The sequence below is a fragment of the Stenella coeruleoalba genome, assembly GCF_951394435.1.
Source record: "Stenella coeruleoalba genome assembly, chromosome: 21".
Classification (NCBI taxonomy): Eukaryota; Metazoa; Chordata; class Mammalia; order Artiodactyla; family Delphinidae; genus Stenella; species Stenella coeruleoalba.
Genome location: NC_137167.1, coordinates 18,676,854 through 18,689,793, shown reverse-complemented (window position 1 = coordinate 18,689,793; position 12,940 = coordinate 18,676,854). Strand labels below are relative to the sequence as shown.

Here is a 12,940-nt window from a genome sequence, read left to right as displayed (position 1 = left end):
AACACGTACAGGTTAATTTATATGCTAGGTTTATGTTCAGTATAAAATGCAGCTTAAAAGAGGCTTTATAAATCAAAGGTTCTTAGCTATAGTTTGAAACATCAAAAGGAATCACTGCTACCACTTCAGGGAAATCAAATAAGCATAATAAATGAGGAGGCAACACAGGTTTAAAATATTTCTGACAAATGGCAGATTGACCTCATGAGTTTCTTTGAACCCCTTCCTCCCCTAACCACATTAAAATCCCAGTAAATGAATCTTTCAAAAGGTGTAAACATACGAGAACTAAAAAAGAAAAAAGGAGAGGAGACTAAAACACTCAAGAGAACTCATCAAATTTTTATAAAATTGAAGAGCTGGAGGAGTGATAATTGACCTAGGGGAGCAGACACACTACCTGGGTACTGTGGAGGAGGAGACCAAGTGGAAGTTAGCTGATTTTCAGCACAGACCTCAAAAAAGATAAGACCCAGGGAACACAGTTACTGTGGAGGGAGAGTAAGTGGTGGGGATGAAAAGAGAGGGTTAGAGAACAATACGTAAGTCCATCACTGGACACTCCCCCAGCATATATGCTCTCACACATATGTGCACTTGTGCCTGAACCCAGAATATTACTGTTCCTCCCACCTCACCTATTCTTTGAAGAAGTGCAATGACACCAGAGAAAAAGACTTATAAAATACTGACATTTGGATGCCACTCTAATGAAAAGCCCAAATGAAAAATCATGCCCATGTACGAAGAGCTTCTGAGTGGCTCTCAAATACAGATAGGTAACAACCACAGATAAGTGAGGAAAACCTCCAAAATGAAAGTGAGAGCTTAGAAAATCAAACAGGAATTTAAAAACAAAAACAAAAACCTGGAAGAAACCACACAATACATGGGGTAGAAGACAATTTTTAAAAACCCTATAATTAATACCCTTATAATAAAAAGAGAAATTTAGCAGCCATAAAACAAAATACAATGAACACATGAACATCAGAGAACACAAAAATAGTTCTTTGAATTAAAAAATTAGGATAGCTGAAATAAAATATTTAATAGGAAGACTGGAAGATAAAGTCAAGGATATCTCTCATAAAAACAAACAAAAAGATTAAAAAGTTAGAATTTAAGAAAGATTAAAATTTGAATTAAATTAGGATCTGTCAGGAGGTGTAACTTCGGACTAATAGAGATTCCAAAAAAAGAAAATAGAGAAGAAACTGTCCAAGAAATAATACAAGAAAAGTATAGAGAACTTTCAGACGTGAATCTCCATATTGAAAGGACCCTCAAGTATAAGGCACAATAAATGAAAAAATGCCCACACCAAAGCTCCTTATTGTGAAGTTTTCAAACGCCAGGGATAAAAAGAAGATTATAAAAGTTTTCAGGGGGGGAAAAGGTAAAATACAAAAATGAATAATGATCAGGATGTACTACTGGAGACTTGGCAAGGGTAAGACATGATTTCAGTATTATTTGACTTTTAAAACAATGTACAGCAATGTTTATAAACACCAAGCAATAATAATGTAAGTAAATAAATAATAGACAATAAATAGGTAAACAAATGAATAAAATAAAACCAATTTACTGAATGCTCACTACCTGCTAGGGGTGCCATTCAAACTCCTTTAAATATATTAACTCATTTAACCTTCATAAAGCTATGAGGAAGACACTATTAACCTCATTTACAGATGAGGAAACAGGCATTGAGAGATTAAGTAATGATACATCTAGGAAGTGGTAGAGCCAGAGTCCTAGCTTTCTGAGCATGGTCTTTCAAAAACTGCATGATACTGTCCCTCAACTTTAAAAGTAAAATTAATTTTAAAAAAGAAGAAAAGAAAATACCATTTGAACGTTCACTACCATCCTAATCTGTTCCCAGATAACTATGGTTGATTAAAAGTTCTGACTTGGTCAATCAGGACACAAGCTTAATGTGTGTGTGTGTGTGTGTGTGTGTGTGTGTGTGTGTGTGTGTGTGTGTGTGTGTGTGTGTGTGTGTGTGTGTGGTTGGGGGATGAAGGTTGAGGGTATTTGCTAGTATTTTAAGTATTCATTGTATAAAAATACTTTATGCTATGTATGTGTGATTTGCTGCTAGAAGGTCGATAAAATAGATTCCCTGCCCTAAATAGAACAAAAATCTCCAAAAGAACTGATGCACTTACATCAGATCACCACTGCGTATTTGGGCAAAGAATAAAGGGTATATAAATCTCATTAAAGTTAGAAACAGAATAGCTACCTCTTTTCCAAAGTACTGTCATCTAAGCCCCTCACACTCTTCTTGTCTTGCAAGAAAAATTTCCCTAGATGATTTCCTAGTCATACATGACTATTAAATATACTGATAAGACAAAAACTTCATGCCCCTTCACTCACTCTTGCCTTACACTCACCTTTACCTTATATTATCAACTACATAATGAGACTTGAACATTGTCATCTGAAATTCCTCTGCAGGAGTTAGCTTCATTCAGTTCCCTACTTTCCATCGTCTCACTGTCCCTACTTAATATCTGGCTTTAGTGGGGGGAAAAATTAGAGAAATATACCCTTTTTGAATAATTTTTTTTTCTTTTCCAATCTGGTGACATCTTCATTCTTTCTGACCTATGATAAGGAGGCTATACAGTTTTGGCATTTCCTTCCTTGGGACTAATAAACTTCCATACAATAATGTCGAGGCTTCTGGGACCTCAGACCCTCCTTCAGTGCGCTCCTACTGCACTGGACCTCCTCCATCATTTGCTGTTGCATGGCCCTGCCTGGGTGTCCTTTCTCTCACATATGCGGCCCTCCACTTTCTGCCTGTCATGCCTTTGACTTCTTCTGCGTCGCTTTTTGGTTTTATTTTGTCGTGGGTTTGGGTTTTGGTAGATAGGTGATGACTGCAGCAACCTTTAAGATCCTGACGTGATGCATCATGCACGTCTTCCCAACACCTGGGTGAACAGACCCGGGGCTGCCTGGCCTATTAGATTTCGGTCTCGCTCACAGGACGTCCCGATCTGTAGCCGCAGAGTCACACTGCGACAACCCCCAACGTCCGGTCTCATGCGCGCCCTGCACGGCTGTCACACCGTCCCTCCCAACGCTCAGGTGTAGTACCTGGCGGTCCTAACCCCGAGAGTCACCTGCGGGCCGGCCGGGCGCGCGCAGGTGCTCACGCACATACCGTCTCCTTGGCAGCGGCGACCGGGATGGGAAGCAGCCCCCGGCCGCGGGGCGGTTCCTCCGGCTCTGCGGCCGCGCTCTTGGAGGCGAGCCAGGGGGCCGGCGCCCGCGCGGAGTCGGCCCTGGGGTCCCCATACAGCTGGTAGCACACCAGGCCGACCAGACCCCCGCCGGCCGCGGCCGCTATGCTCAGCTCCCCCCAGCGCCGCCGCCGCCTCCAAGCCGCCTCAGCCACAGCCCCCTCCTCCTCCTCCCGACAGAAGGGCCGGCCGGGAGAGCCCGGAGCTATGCCCGCAGACCGCCCGCACGGCCCAGAGAAGGGATGGGGAGGCGAGGGCGGAGGCGGAAGCCGAGGCGGCGGCCGCAGAAGCCTCCGCAACGCAGCCATCGCGGGAGCTGCCCGCACCGGAGCTAGGAGGAGGCGGACGAGGCAGTGGAGCGGCACCCGAAACCTCGCGAGAAGTTGGTTCGCTGAGGTTCGCTGCTGTCCGAGAGCGACTCCTACGATTGCGCGGCCTGGGGTCCCCACCGGGCGGCCTTCACCTGGGGAACCGGGGGTCTCTGGCTGGGGAGAGCCTGGGGAGGAGGGGGCGCAACCGGCTGCTCCTCGGCCCCGCGTTCCCAGCCCAACCCCGCGGTCATAAATAACTGCGCCTTCCCCGGACGACACCTGACTGCGCGAGAACCCAACACCGCAGGCGACAGCCAGGTCGGCGGAGCTGAACCGAGCCCTCGGGGGCGGGGGTGTTGGGCACCCCTCCGCTAACGTGACCCTTCGCCTCTGCTTTTCTGGGTGGGTCTCGAATCATCGGTAATGCCCCTCTAAGGAAGTCACATCCCCTAACGGTATCCTGATCTTCTGATACGAGGTCGGGAATAATTTGGAACGCTATCTTCAGGTGTACAACAAAAATGAGATATAAAAATTTGGCTCGAGTCATAAAAATAGCAAATTAAGTAAAAGGATTTTTTTTGACTACATGACAGCTTCTGGTCTTTTGATGGGGGAAGGCTAATGCTGTTTTTTAGTTACCATTAATATGTTTAAAAAACATTACCATACCAGTGGCGTGACTTAATTCAATAAAACAGAACTGTCTTACTTTTGGGGGGAAGTTGTTGATATAAATAATCGGTACGTGTATTGTGCCATTTTTTATTTTTGTTATTCCTATACTTGTTTGTGTGCTACACTTTATGAGAAAGTGTTTATGACATTCTTATCAGTTTCCTGCCCCTGAACCCAGTTTTGGTAACTTAGTTACCTAGCTTTGGTCTTTATATTCTGGAATGTTTCCAGGAGCCCTTAAAATAGTCTGGGTCTAGGGATGTGCACAAGTAAATTTATTAGTCTCAAATGGGCTGTGGTCACAAGGGGATTAGATCCTGGCAAGTCTTACGAAAACTGAGGGCTTTCAGAGGCAAACAAAATGAGATTTTCTGGCCCAGGTCCTGCTATTGCCACTCCTCACTAACCCCTTGCCTATAAGTAATCTATCAGATACACCTCAGTTACATCTTGTTTTAATATAGGCTAATGGAATTTTCCTGTCTTAAAGCCACTAAAAGTGATAAACAGAAAAAGCCTCTATAACATGAACAAAATGTGTCTATTTTAAGATGCCATCTCTGTATTTCTTTTACTTTCAGCCTGTTGGTTTTATATAACCAGTACCTCAAGGAAGACTCAGTGGTGGCTCTTTGTTTTATCACCAAGATTCCTTCAATTTCTGTCTTCTCTGAATTCTGGAAAATTCCCACAGAAGCATTTATTCTCTGGATCTACAACACAGTTCTTCTTCTGGCACTGTTTACTTCAAGCTGAATACAATTTCCGGATTTTCTCATAAATTTCCGACATGGCCTAATAGCAGAATTCTTGGACAGACTGATGAATTTTTATTAGCTACATGTTAAAAGCCAAGTAGCTTAAAAAGAATTAGGGAGGTAATACAATAAGGTATTACAATTAAGGAAAATGACAGAAATTATCCATCTAAGATGATTTCACATATCTATCTGTATAATTTCTCTCCAGTTTAAAAAAAAATTTAATGTAGCTCCTGCAAGCCATTTCTTTGGCTAGAAACCAACTTCTGCCATGAGAGGTGCTGGGTTTAGGTTCGCCAAGTACTCAGAAAGCTTTGGATAAAAGGTCTCTCTACATGCAGAAGTTATTCTAACTTTCCTCAGTACCTCTCTTCTAAAAGCTAAATTTCCTTAAGAATAGTTATTATTTTCATCTCACTTCTGATGCTCTGTAACTATAGCTACATGAAAATAACTCGATTCCTTTATTACCTGTACATTTTGAGTTTAATTTTCAAAGGGAAAAATTATTTTTAAAAAAAAGTGATATTAAGAATTTGGAAAAATTTTTGAAATTACAGGTAATAATGTTAGATCAATATAGATTTAGCCTAATTTCTTTCATCTTTTATTTCAATTCTACTATTAATAATATCCAAAAAATGTCCCTAATATACAGTGAGAGCCTACACCTTCAAAAAAAATTTGACTTATGTTCACTATGGTCTAAGTAAAAAGAAATGCTCTAAAGCATTTAAAAATATTTACAACGGTAGGAATTAAGCCAGACAGTTTTTCAGGAAAGCATAACTATCAGTGGAGTGATCAAGTAGAAGGCAAATCTGGACTCTTGATTTTGCTACATCTTAACTGCATAACCTATAATGCTTTGGAGGCCACAGTTTCCTACAAAATAATGGAATTGAATAGGTGATCACCTTCTGAACCCATGATCCTAATTAACCAAAATGCTCCAAGCATATTAGTAAAGCGAATATAGATACTTCCTTCATAGCATTTTTCACATGTCATTTTCCTTCTCAAAACACATAATTGTCCTACAATTGCTTTATTCTTTCCAATTAAAATTCCACCCCATGACCTAATTATTTTAACCTTTTAATACTTTTAAAATTGCAAATAAATGAGTGACTTTTAAATTTTGAAAATGTGAAATTTAAGTGTAATATGTGTCATGCCTAGGCACAAATGTCCTGTTTAACAAAACTTCTATTAAAAAAAATCCTGCTTATCTAGTTGTACTCACTCTGAGCACCAGAATCTTGACTAGTTGGAAGAGGAGAAATTATCTCTGAGGACCTACATCAGGGCACATGAACCTCCCCACCCGCAGGTCTACTCAATTCTGACAGAGGGAGGCTACCGGCCAAAGAGTAAGGCTGCAGCAAACCACTTCTCTCTTGGGAAAGTTGTTCCCATCTTCAGTGCTGTTTTCCTTGGGGGACAATTGGCAAAATCAAAAGAGAGAGTGATGGGAAAGCTGTGTTCTGTGGGGTTGCAGCCTTTTCTTGGTCTTTTGTCTTCAGAGTGCCAGCCACTAGGAGTCTGGAACTTTATTCCCTAGCATCCAGAGCCATGGACACCAATTCATCGAAGGCGCTGAGAAAACAGATCATTTTCTATTTTGACTAGCTCCCACTCCCAGCGACAAGTTGACAATGGTTTGCACTCTGCCCTCTTCCCTTAGTCAAAGCAAATTCTTCTAAGCTTCATGAAGCCAGATCATCTATTTGGCTCAAGTGCTGGCACATAGTAGGACTTCAACAAATGCTTATTAAATGAAGAAGGGAATTTATTATTGTAATGAGGGGGAGGGGGAGAGGCAAGATGGGAATGGGAATCGGGAGACAAGGAAATAAAGTAGCTCATCTGATGCTAAAGAAGTTCATAAAGTAAGCAACACATCCTAAAAGGCAATTAATGCAAAGGGAAGGGCAAAATGAGCAGGCAAGATGTTGGCAAGAAAAAGTTGCTGTCACGGACAAGGGCTGTTTCAGAAACAAATTTTGTGATTTGAAGCCATCCTCTTACATAGTAATAAGAGGCATAATCCTGCTACATTTAGAGCCTTAAAACAATACACTTCCATCTGGTTCTTTTTGTGCTCTGACAAATTCCAGCATGCTCCATGGACAAAGGTCAGTGATTTGACCTTGATACCTTCCATTCATTCTTACATATCTCACTGGTGACACCACCAAGCTGCCAGTTGTACACATTTAACTATCTAACTTCAAGACCAGTGATAACCTCGCTCTGACCATTACATCTGTCCAATCTGATTTCTATAATTTCTGATTTTATATAATTTCCAGGGTCTTTGCTGACAGTGTCTCACTGTTCAATTCTTGTTATTGCCTTTACCCTCCATTTGGTAGCCAGGACCTCTTTTCCTATGTATTTGGGAAACAAGGAACAGCAAAGCCGCCTGCCTGAAACATGTGAGCCCTTTCTCAATTGTCATATTCTGTTTTCATGCCTGATAGCGATTAAAGTTTCCATGCCCATCAGAAGCCGTCTTCTGGGGAAGAATAGCCTCAGAGTAATAATATATTGATCATCTATTATGCAAGCATGATATTTGGGTTACAAAACAATATCATCTTTATAAAACTGTTGGCAATCACTACTAGAGTTTAGCATATGCATGCCCTATGACCCATCAATTTCAATCCTAGGTGAAATACTCAACAGAAATGTATACTATGTACACCAAAAGACATATAGAGAAATATTTTTAACTGGCCAGAAACTAGAACGTATTCATAAGTTCATCAATAGTACCCTGGATTTTTTTTTAATTGTGTTATATCTACACAATTGAATGCTATATAGCAATGAAAATTACTGAAATGCAACTACATGCAATCATGTGGATCAAAGAAGGCAGACACAAAAGAATTGTATTATTCTATTTATAATGTTCAAAAACTATATATATATATATATATATATATATATATATACACATATATACATGTGGTGTCAAAAATCATAATAGTGGTTTCTTTGGGTCGAGGGTAGTGACTAGAAGTGGGAAAAGGGGGTTCTAGAGTTCTGTTCATGTTCTGTTTCTTGATATGGGTGCTGGTTAAACAAGTGTATTCACTCTGGAAATTCCTAGAGCTATCCATTTACAATTTGTATATTTTTTTAATGCATGTCATACTTCAATTAAAAGTTTATATAAAATAAAAAATAGATTTTCTTCCTAATGTTCTTATATGATGTGTTATTTACTGTAGTGTTATAACTTGCTCAGTTCTGAACTATGTGACTTAAAAGGAATGTATAGAGCTTGTAAAGAGCTAAGAGCAAAAATTGATTGAAGAGTTGGAAACTAACAGAAAAGGTAGATAATGTTGATATAGCCTAAAGAGATTTAATGAGGGAGCATCTTAAAAGTCTTCTAGTACCTGAAAATCCTTAAGAAGCTGCTCATTAGCTATTTTCCTTATTTAGTAAGGAAAGACCAAAAGGAACTTGGTATTTTAAGCAGCAACCTAGTGTTTCATCTTCTTTGACTTGTAGCACTTTCTCCTGTGAAATGTCCATATGGACAGACCCAGTAGGTATCTGGTGGTAAGACCTAGTGCAACCAGTATATACCCTTGTCTCTGGCTCTAACCCCAGACTGTCAGGTGTTGGATGGGAAATTGCTTTAAGGGAAGATAATCAAACAGAAGGGCAGCCTTCAGAACAGATGGAAAGCTCAGCACCAAGAGGGAACCATTAGAGAAATCAAGCATAGCATAAGGTAAGTCCATGTACATATGTGCAGAAACTTAGTGGGATGGCAAACCAGTCTCATTTCTTGCCAACTCCAACTGATTGGCATGTGTTACCCAGAACACTGCGCTGAGCAGAATTTTCAGACAAGGTCCAGAATTCCCAGTAAACAACAGCAGAGTGTCTCTAGTTGAAAACAGGAGGGGATCCAGATCCTGTCCACTTAAAGCCTCTCTTTAAACACCCACAGCCAGGCCTGAAGCATCTCTGTAGAATCTTAGGGCTTAAAAATCATGAAAATGTACACATCTTTAATTTTTTCTGATGAGGAAAAGAATTTAAAACTTTTCTCTGGGTTACACAATCAGGGCTTTAGCCTCGATATTCTGCCCTATATCTACGTAGTTTCTATATTGCAATCAGAAGCTAAGAATTTAAAAGGTTTTTTTAAAGATATATATATATATTTTAAATGAATTTATTTATTTATTTTTGGCTGTGTTGGGACTTTGTTTCTGTGTGAGGGCTTTCTCTAGTTGCGGTGAGCAGGGGCCACTCTTCAACGCGGTGCGCGGGCCTCTCACTGTCGCGGCCTTCTCTTGTTGCGGAGCACAGGCTCCAGACGCGCAGGCTCAGTAGCTGTGGTGCGCGGGCTTAGTTGCTCCGCGGCATGTGGGATTTTCCCAGACCAGGGCTCGAACCCGTGTCCCCTGCATTGTCAGGCAGACCCTCAACCACTGTGCCACCAGGGAAGCCCAAAACAGTTTTTCTTAGAACACATTAATTTGCAAGGAGTAGAATAGAAATTGCATTAGCTCAAATAAAAGAGTTATTTTATGGATAAAAGCCATATCAAATCCGGGAACAGTGGTACTATGAGATCTAAGAAAGTATGGTAACCAGGTTAGCTCTAGAGACCCACATAGTAAGAGTTCAAGGACATTTATTCTAACATACTGGTGTGAACATGACTTGGCTGCTAATCCCATCAGTGTCTATGAGTCTTAGGTCAGAACCTAAAGATAAAGTATTGGCTTGGTCTAGCCTACAGATGTTTCCTATCTTTGTTCGTTTCTTACTCTAAGGCCAATCAGCTGTGCCTGGGATGAAAGGGGTGGAGTCATATGGGAACAGTTTCTAGGAAATACGAAGAATAGCTTCTCTTAGAAGGCTCGGTGGTCAGGCACCGGCGGTGTGCTGGTAAATGTTTAACAGCTGGTTCTAGGGTAGAAGACAGGGGAGTCCTGATTTGTAGCGTTTACAGATTTCCATGGTGTATATACTCCCACCACAGCTGATGTCAAGCTACCAACATGACATTACTGACTGCAGAGTTGTGAAAAGATTCACAGTAGCACATCATTATATAAAATTTGCACGATACACATACAAAAGAGGTGACAGGAATAGTAAAAAACTTGGGGCAGTGATGAGTTTTTGGTACTTATTACCTTTGATTTTAATATAATTTATCTAATTGTAAATTTATATAACTTAATTTTTAAAATGTCTCTTACAACTTGGCTCACTAAATGCCTGAAAATTTAACAATCAGCTCTACTGAGCTTGAGCAAGGAGGCTGCACCACACGACTACTTAAAGATTACCATATTCCTTAGAGAGTTTGGGAGCTCTTGAAGACCACTGTTTGATTCCAGAAGGAAACAGAATAAGAAGGACATAAAACTAAGCCAAAAAAGATCAGGATCTGCCTTTAGCCACAAATGGCAAAATGAATTTACCCATCCTTTAGTCAAGAAGAGGGTTAACAACCTTCCCTCTCTTCTTGGGGTCGTTAATTATTTTCAATCAACCTGCATGCAGATGTTACTATGGAATTTTTTTATTCTTTTTTTTCTAACTTTCTATTTTATATTGGAGTATAGTTGATTAAAAATGTTGTGATAGTTTCAGGTGTACAGCAAAGTGATTCAGTTATACATATACATGTATCTATTCTTTTTCAAATTATTTTCCCATTTAGGTTGTTATATATTGTTGAGCAGAGTTCCCTGTGCTATACAGTTGGTCCTTGTTGATTATCCATTTTAAATACAGCAGTGTGTACATGTGAATCCCAAACTCCCTAACTATCCCTTCCCCCCCAACCTTCTCCCTTTATTTTTATTCTTTCCAATTAATTATATTTGTTTTTCCAAAGACTTGGAGTTAAGGAATCATCTCAGGTCTAGATGGGTGCAAGTGACTAACCAGGACCAGGCGGAGACTATTCTAGAGCTGAGCCTGAAGCTACCTAGTTGAAAAGTGTTGCATCAAGAACTGCCACCCAATAGGGACCAACTTCATTTGATATTGCCAGGTGATTAGGTCTTGCTTTATGCTAATATTAATTTTTAGGTTTGATTAAAATGTTATTTCAAATTTAAAATATAACAATATAATACATCTAAACAATACTTGAATTTATTACATTTAAAATTCAGGGGTTTTGTTCACAGGAAGATGTTCATTTTAAGCCAAAGTAATAATAAAGTGGTTTTGGTTACTATGCAATATCTTTTTATGTTACAATGAATCGGTTTGCCTCAAACACTAGAGACTGATCTAAAAGCAAAAAGTCTGAAAATAGGGGTGTTCATAAATTTCTTGGCAACTGAAGCATATCAAAACTCTTGTGCTTTGAAAATGTTTGCCATTTTTTCAGGATCATGTCAAATCTTATGTTCAGGAACCTGTAAACCTCAGACCACCACATCAAGGGAAGTAAAGTGAACCTTTCACTTGATGACAAGACTTTATAGAATACCACTAAACGAGTTTCTCTAACATCATCATGCAGGTGCCGGGGGCTCCTTGAACAAATTATTCAAGAATAAGGAGGTCTGTTCCTTCAATCCTTCCAGTGTTATACAAGGAAACCATGTTTGATTAGAATTTTATTGTGTGCAGCATTTGTTTCAGGGCATATGCTTTGATCAAAATCTATGTAATGGAGGCTTGTGTTCTATGATATCCAGAATTAATCATTGTACTCTTGGCTATGGTTAAATATAATAATTACATTGACTTACTTATTAAACACCTATGTGCCTGTGAAGAGTTCATCCCTAAAATGAATTTTAAATAAAGAGGAACATCAAACAGTGATGAAACCCATATATGAAACTCAAGGTCATTATCCAAACTACCTGCTTTCTCAGACTGATAATGAATCAAATAAAGGAGGAAGAGCTAAAAGTTGAACTAACAGAGTAATTCATCATCTTAAGTCTCTTAAAAGTGGAAACAAATGAGAAATGGATTTCAGGACATGGGATAAATGTTCCTTTTTTTAAAATTTCCATTCTGTAGATTAAAATTAAATTTCCTTCTAATCTTTCTCTGATAATTATGTATGACTGCTATAACATCCAACTGGAAGAGGCCACCAGGCAGTTACAGATGTGAAACCAGAGAGAGGTCTTAAAGGTGGTAATACCACTCTGCAGCTTTGTACTGAAATTTAGTTGAATTTTAAATGTGATATTAGTAAAAAATAAGATACTTTGAAAGACAGTTTATGTATACTATAAATGGATTATGTTAGAGTCAAAAATTATAAATTATGTAGCATTTACATAATAATGGGAGCTTGCAGATACATCTAGAGAAATATTGTGCTGTGTTTGAGAACTTCAGAAGTTGGAACCTCATGTACATAAAATATCTTTATCTACATATTTGTTTTGCTAAAATATCAGTATTTGAGTCTCATAATTAGAACCATCCTTCTTTAAATCTCTAGCTTTAAGGGATGAGGAATTTAAGTAATTTGAAGAAATAGGTTTGTGAAAATCAGTCTATAAAACAAAGTTACTGAATTCTATTTTCCAATTAAATTTTGACTTGATATTTGAATAGAGAATCATAAAAATGTTAGGTTGAATGGAGCCATGGAGATAATCTAATCCAAGACCTGTATTTTAGGGGAGGAAACTTACCAGGAGGATGTCCTAGTCTGAATTCTGTCTGCTTTCCCTCCCTAACAGGACTCTGCTTAGATACAAATTTTCCAAAATGTTTCTCCTGTTCCAAGGATGGTTTAATCTACCCTGCTACCTGCTTTCGACAAAATACCTCGAACTTCCCCATCTTAGCACCACCATTATCACGTTCTCCTCTACTTGTTTGTATCAGCCAATTAGACAGTAAGTGGCAGAAAGATGGAGATGTGTTTTGCCATTTAACAAACACA

General features: G+C 39.3%; 1 protein-coding gene across 6 annotated transcripts in view; it reads right to left on the bottom strand.

Annotated features, from left to right (window-relative positions):
- MICU3 (mitochondrial calcium uptake family member 3) overlaps positions 1-3,687 on the bottom strand; it is an 87,552-nt gene extending 83,865 nt beyond the window's left edge. Inside the window, exon 1 of one of the 6 annotated variants that reach the window (XR_013825442.1) lies at positions 3,188-3,677. Coding sequence is in view for 5 of the 6 variants with exons in the window: in XM_079908984.1 (XP_079765110.1) it covers positions 3,188-3,574 (387 nt within the window). In the remaining variant the exon portion in view is untranslated. Of the gene's footprint in view, positions 1-3,187 lie in introns of all 6 variants that reach the window. The other 5 variants (XM_079908984.1, XM_079908983.1, XM_079908985.1 and 2 more) reach the window with 5 other exon arrangements.
- Positions 3,688-12,940: the final 9,253 nt, after the last annotated feature.